The sequence below is a fragment of the Fulmarus glacialis genome, unplaced genomic scaffold, assembly GCF_000690835.1.
Source record: "Fulmarus glacialis isolate BGI_N327 unplaced genomic scaffold, ASM69083v1 scaffold20991, whole genome shotgun sequence".
NCBI lineage: Eukaryota > Metazoa > Chordata > Aves > Procellariiformes > Procellariidae > Fulmarus > Fulmarus glacialis.
In genome coordinates this window covers 625-7,538 of record NW_009194932.1, presented here as the reverse complement: position 1 = coordinate 7,538, position 6,914 = coordinate 625, and the positions used below count along the sequence as shown (strand labels likewise).

Genomic DNA, 6,914 nt, shown 5'->3' with positions numbered 1-6,914 from the left:
TTCTGGCCTGCAAGTGCAAGAAACATCTTTGCGTTCTAAGCACAATGAAATTCCAGGACCAGAACCAATTACTACAGCAATTGGTTTTCCATATTTAAAATCTGTTACAGTATCTACAGTAAAAAACATCTTACAGAGTAAGAGGGAATGAAAGGGGAACAGTCTTACCAAGTAAGTCTTATTTTATATTTTTGGACGCTGCTATAGTTTGACAAAGCTGAAGGGGACAGGAAAACATTAGTAAGAAGGAAGATGAAGCAACAGCTTTACAGAGAAAAATATTAAGGAATCCTCCGGAACAGTACTGGCAGCAGTCCAGACATGACTACAGCTGTTTTACTGAATGCTCAAAACTATTGCTGTCTGAAGACAAAAGGCACATCATCATAAATCCTCATCAGTGTTATACAGAGACAGCCTAAGACAGGTTACCAGCCAAGGTCAATGTTTTAGAGCAGCATCAACAGCGTGGTCATCCACATGTTCTGACAACTGCATTTTTCAGCAAATGCTGAACACACAACTCGCATGTAGCTTTGGAGCAGTGTCAGGCCTCTCATCCTGAGAAAGGATTGCACTCCTAGCTCCTCTTATTTCTGGGAACTGAGCAGCTTGCTAAGCACTTGTACGTATTGGAGAATTACCTTGTCTCAGGAAGGTAAGCATAAGTGGGAGGGGTATGGAAAGCATCATTAAAGAAGTGCATCAATAAAACCAAATTAAAGTCAGCTAAAGCTAGCTTCATACTAGATTTATAATCCAACATTTTCCACAGATCTGCATGGTAGGATTTAGTAAAGAGGCTTAGTTAAGAGCTAAGAACAGGCTTGAGAATGCATTTCAGTCTTCACAAATAAGCCTCACGCCACTGCAAAGGTAGTACCCCCTTATCTTTCACAAGCCCCCCCGAGTCCTCCTTCTCTATGCCTGATTAATACACTAAGCCATCTCAAAGCTAATGGGAGGAGTAAGGTCACATTCAGTTCTTAACAACTGCAGGAATTTAGGGTGTGCCTGACTCACCGTGCAACCCCAAAGGAAAAACCCTGTTCTGAAGCTGCAGCCTCTTCTGTTCAGCACCCAGAGCCTCTTCAACATTCTCTGGGGCAGATGGGACCCGAGGCTGCCTCTCTAAGAGAGATGTCATTTCTAGACCAGAATTTGCTGTCAGCATACCACATCTGGTATCCAGCCTCCAGCTGGAGCCTGGTACTTCCAAGGAATAAGGAGGAGCCCTCAGAAGGCATCTATAGCAGCTACAGAGTGCAAACACTGCCCCTCAAGCTTTCCACATGCCTGGCTGCCCTTGGCATCTGCCTCATATACCTGGGTTCTGAGACTTGTACGTTAGTATCTCTGCAGCTAGCCTTTGGGGATCCAGAAGCCGAGGGAAACGGCTCATCACAGCATCAACTAAATGGGGATGGAATATGCCACACAGTTTGACATGCACATTGGCCCGCTCCTCTGCAAACTGGTCAGAGACAGCCCACTGGCAGGAGTCCCTATAGGTTGGCCCTGGGGCTCTCTGTACTGAACGAGGATCTCGCACACTGGTAGATCTCACTTGAGGAGGTGGCATCTGGTATGGTTCAGACCAGTACTCATGAGAATGGGGTGGAGGAGCATTATACTCATTGGGCAGACTGTATTGCCCAGGATTAGCTGGGTGTACAGGTACTCCATAGCCTGAGAAAGAGTGAGGTTGTCCTGAGTGAGATATCTCAGGGCTATACTGCAAGAAGCTAGCACCAGAGGAAGAAGATTTATGGGAACCATGCTTGTAAGAGACCAGACCATTTTGCTCTAAGCTGGGCGAATGTGGGTAGACAGGTCTCTGCCTACCGCAGGTGCAGACTGCCACCTGATCAGCATGGGAATGATCACAGTGACTGGTAGATCTGTAAGGCCACATGTCAGACAGTTGGTTCTCCAAAGACCCAATGCCTGAGTCGAAATGCTCCTGAGAGACATAAGACAGAGAGTCCATGTGAGGCTGTTGGTACCTGTCAGAGGACCTGTGGTTCCCACTGTTAGGAGGGATACTGCCTGACACACAGCCTTTGACCTGAAGCGGAACATCGCTGGGCTTTGCTTTGTGGGTCAAGCTTTTCCTCTCTGCAGAGACCTTCTGCAAAGAGCTTTTATCACTCTCTGTGGTCACAGAGCACAAGAGCTCTGCCTGGGAACCTCTTTTGCCCTTTTTCTCCTCCTTGGCACTGGTACTTCTGGTAGGAGACAACCTTGCATTGGCTCGGAGTTCATCAGCTAATGAGCGCTGGGGCTGATTGATCCTTTCAGGGTGGTAGAATTTACACTTAATTCCATAAGTGCATTTCTTCCCTGCAAGGAAAGGCAGAGCATGGAATGAGCATGGAATGACCAGCTGAATTTTACTAAATACATGAATTACACTTGCAGAGACACCTCAGTCTTCATGTTTAGAAGGCAGGTCTTACCATAAGGGCACTGTTGTTTCTTGTGTTCTGGCACCACAGGTTTCTTTCTGAGAAAGTTATCCAGGCTGGGGCCATGTCGCCCTAAGGGATCATCTGGAGGCATAAACCTAAAGAAAAATAAGTCTCAATCAGGAGCAGTTCAATTCCTTGGGTCAGGGTTTCATTTCTTCTAGAAGTCTCCCATTTCATTGAAGGTTAAAAGCTATCTGAGCCCTAAAAAGCTTTCCCATTTCACTGCAGTGACAACTCTCCTGTCACCTAGTAAAGACTGGTATAAAGTGCTTCACTTTAGGCACAGAAGAGGTTTTGTGCTCTGTTGCTGACCAGAATTAGTACTTGCTGCTGGGCCTGCTAATGATTGTCTTGTGAGGAAATCAAGTCCTGGAGCTCTCCTAGGAACTCCACTACGGCAGAACTCCTAGCTCCAAACCACGAACAGCTATTAAGATGACTCCAATTCCTTATGCCTTTGTACCTCACCACAGTCGGGCAGTTCTTCCCACCACACTTCCTTCTACCAAAACACATCTCCACAGGATTTTTTTCTACTCTGTACCAGCATTTTGCTCTTTCCATGCATCACTTGCCATTGCTTCATTAAAACAAGACAGCATGCTCACACGGATCTTTTTTAAAAGCAAAGGAAGAATGGGAACATACTTGTCGTTAACAAAGGAATACATCAGCAGACGCTCCTCAATGAATTTCTTCCACTCAGGACGCTCGTTCTGCAGGTCCCGATAAGTATCATTAGAAACCACAATGCCATCAGACTCATGTGCCAGTTTCACAATGAATCGATCATCATAACAAACAACACGCTTGCCTCCAACCCGCCTGGAAGGAGTGAAGACCAGAATTTTCTTCTTTTCAAGGTCACGGAGAATGTACTGGTCTAGAACAAACACAACTGTGAACATACTTACGTAGCCCAAGGCCTTTGCACAGATAAAGTAATATTATAAATAAACGACAAAATTCACATAAAGTCATTTCATCTCTCCACAACCCAGTATTCTCATCTTTTCTTATACCATCCATCAGGCTGTCAGAGGTGGTTTCCTAGCCGCAGTGCCTGCATGGCACCCGAGAACACTCAGAGCACACCACAGAGGCTGCTGTAATACAGCAAGTCCCATCCACGTAATCCTTTGCATGCATCAAAGTGCGATCTGCATTTAAGACTGGCAGGCTAGTATCTTTTGTAGTGCCATACTACATGCATAGATTTCTGAGTAGAGATACTTAGAAATCTCAGCTGTTTACAAGTTCAGAGCAAACTCCCCTCAACTTGAATAATTCTGACTAAACTCCCATCAAGCTTCAACTTTTAGTATGTAGAAATTCTATACAGTCTACAGTGTCAAATATGTTACAGTCAAATACATAGATAAAGATGTGTCCCTGAAAGTTGAAAAAAATGCAAGTAATAAAAGACAAGAAGTTAGGAAGCTGAGTAGTATTACATTCTTTGTTCTCTGAATTATTCCAACTGATCCAGGCAAGAACTTGCTTAGGGGAGAAGTTAATGACTAATTCTCACTGGTCAGCTCAGCTTACTGGATCTCCTACTACTTAGATCTTCCATTCATAAGTTAATTACTAACTAGCCAGAACTTTGCAAGCTCATTAAGTGACAAAGCAGTAAGCCTGAAAAGCTACTTTTGGTTTTCATACTTCCACACCTGTTATAAGTACATCTGGTCGTGGCTGCTCCTTCCTCCAAGATGGCACAAAGACTGTAATATCCTTGTGTCCCCTGTCCCAAAACCACTGGACAGCCAGAAGAATACCTCGGCAGGAAAACACTTCTTTATTTCCATGGCTGCAACGAAGAAGAAAATTGAGAATTTCAATATTCAGGTTATGTACAGACTAGTCAGGCAATACACTAAGCAAATGGATCCAGCAATTCAGACAACCTTTAGTGAAGAAGTGTTAGAGTAGCACAATCAGTATTCCTCGTGTAAATAGCAGCACTAAGATCTTTACAGAATTACTGTTGCTTTTAGCACCTCCGTATACCAATAAATACCCAAATCCTCAGTGGGAGGGAGAAAGCAGCCATAACTATTGCTGCTGCTCTGAAACAGAGCCTTTGCTTCAACTCTGGACTCTAGATCTTTATTTTTAGCCCTGAGTACAATGTGATCTTGAACACCCTTTGTCCTATTCTGCCAGCTAGCACCAGTGGCTAACCTCTGCCAGTGTAAACTGTACCCTCACTAGCTGTTTTGCTTGTAAAGTTAAGGAAAACAAGACATTTTATGCACTCAAGGACATCAGCACTGAGGAAAGATGATTCTTCATTACATCACAGCCCAAAAAGTCAGTTACAAATGCACTATTTACACGAAATAGCAACATCTCCTGTTAACAGGATCAGTGCCGAATGTCTTAACAGCACTTGGCAGTTTGACAACAGCATCAGAAGCTACATACCAATGCAAAAAGCTGCTTCTTAGTTATTCATTAGGTCATATCAATAAGTTTCCAGAACTTCTAAGAGGAAACTACCGCTCCTGTTTTACGAGTGCCAGTATATACAGTGTAATCAGCTCTTCTGTTGATAATGGTTCTGGCAAACTTTCAACATTTCTGTATTACAGCCCAATTTGTCATTCTGGGGATCTAATAACCTGCATTTCAGGATGACACTCTGGTAAGATGTACCATGCTGAAGATAACTGGTCTCATAATTCAGTAAGATTTTGCCCACCTGGGCACTACCCCTGCCTCAAGTCTTACTCTTCCCATCTACACTTAAATGACGTTTCAACTCCCACCACCACTTAGCACGCTAGTGAACTCCTCCATAAAGTAACGGCCAAAGAGCTTACATCCCAGCAGAGGCATTGCTAAGAAGTGCTATTACTGCAGTACAACCGTACCACTAGAAAGAAACTTTATTTCTCCTCCTGTCCTCACCCTTCTTGAAGCTATTAAGAAAACTGAAGAGTTGGACCAAAATAATTATTCTATAAAAACTATACATTTAACACCACAACTAACACCTAAAGAGACACGTAACACATCTTCATTAAGAATCCCAAACTACAGAAAGGCTGACATTAACAATAAGAAGAATGATGCTCTAAAAATTTTCTCCAATGTCAGATTGGTTTTGCTATAGATAGCCAGACACAGGTTTCTACAGTCTTTTAGAGATAAATGAGAAAACCAGAGATTTTTTCCAAGTCCCTGCTACCAATCTCAAATCTACAGAAGGTAGCTAATTGGGCTGATCTGATTTGGCAGCAGCCAAGAAAAAATTCCCTTAGAAGGAAGTAAAAGCTAATTTCCACTATGATTTGCATATGTTTGTCAAGAGCTGTTCAGGGAGGCCGCTGTACACACTGCAAATGAATCAGCAGGGAACATCACACCATCAATACAGGAAGTTTCAGAATGGAATTCCCCTTTTAGCAAAGTGCTTAAAAAAGCCAGGCTGCTCTTCTCATGTCAAACTCTGTCCTATTGGCAGCATTATTACTGCCTGGCCTGCCCTGAGTCACATTTGCTGTGATCTCTCCTGTGCTTTTTGGGATAATTTTCATGGGTGAGAGGCTCCTCATTCAAAAAGCACAACCAATTCTGTTGTTTAAGCCTGAGCACTTATCTAAAGTAAACTTCACTGCAAGAGTCACACTTATCAGCCCAGGTCTCACAATGGGCCATTTTCCTCAAGTGACTGCACAGCTGCTGGAGAGCCGCAGCAACAGGACTGTGCTCTCCTGCAGGCGCCCAGGTCACACCTTTTCCTCTCCGGCCCTGCTCGATTGCCACCAGATTCCTCATTTGCCCTGGGACTCGCAGGCTCTGTTCGTCAGTCGCACAGCAAACTGTACCCCGTCTTTTCTCAGTCCTGTTCTCAGAACTGTCAACCACGGCTTAGAGAAAGCCACACCTGCAAACATATCTCCACTCAGCACTTTCACCATAGACAAAGTCTACAGTAATGCACGCAGCAGCTCTGTGTGTACCCTGTTAGTTGTTTGTTTTGTTTTGTTTTTTAATAAAAAGGTCTGTGTACACAAACACACATTACAAGATCTATTAAGCTAAAACACAGTGAAGGAGGCTTGCTTTTGAACTGCAACGACAAAGCCCAATTCAGAAACCTGGTGCATGAGATTGATGGAGCCCAGGCCCCCCTGCGCAGAGGTGCGGAGTGCAGCACCAGGGGCTGGGGTGGCGGCAGGCAGTGCTTGCCATCCTGGGGAACAAAAGCCAAAGTGAAAGCAGGGACATCAGGCCAATAAATATCCAGCCCAGAAATTCTGGGTGCTCCATGGATATTAGGGCTCCCGCACTCCCAAGTTACTGTTCCAAGCCAAGCAGCCTCACAGGCTGCCTCTGGTTGCAGCACCTGACAGGACCTGCGCCATCACCACCAGAACACCCGAGATGCTGAGGGTGAGTCGCAGCCCTGCCTTGGTGACACCATATACTAGA

General features: G+C 44.5%; 1 protein-coding gene across 1 annotated transcript in view; it reads right to left on the bottom strand.

Moving 5' to 3' along the window:
* Positions 1 to 1,318: 1,318 nt before the first annotated feature.
* ZC3H12A (zinc finger CCCH-type containing 12A) overlaps positions 1,319 to 6,914 on the bottom strand; it is a gene marked incomplete at its 5' end in the record, with an annotated part of 6,216 nt that continues 620 nt past the window's right edge. The window contains 4 exons of the mRNA XM_009587943.1: positions 1,319 to 2,343; positions 2,460 to 2,566; positions 3,120 to 3,354; positions 4,145 to 4,284. Of these exons, the coding sequence (XP_009586238.1) occupies positions 1,319 to 2,343; positions 2,460 to 2,566; positions 3,120 to 3,354; positions 4,145 to 4,284 (1,507 nt within the window). The remainder of the gene's footprint in view (positions 2,344 to 2,459; positions 2,567 to 3,119; positions 3,355 to 4,144; positions 4,285 to 6,914) is intronic.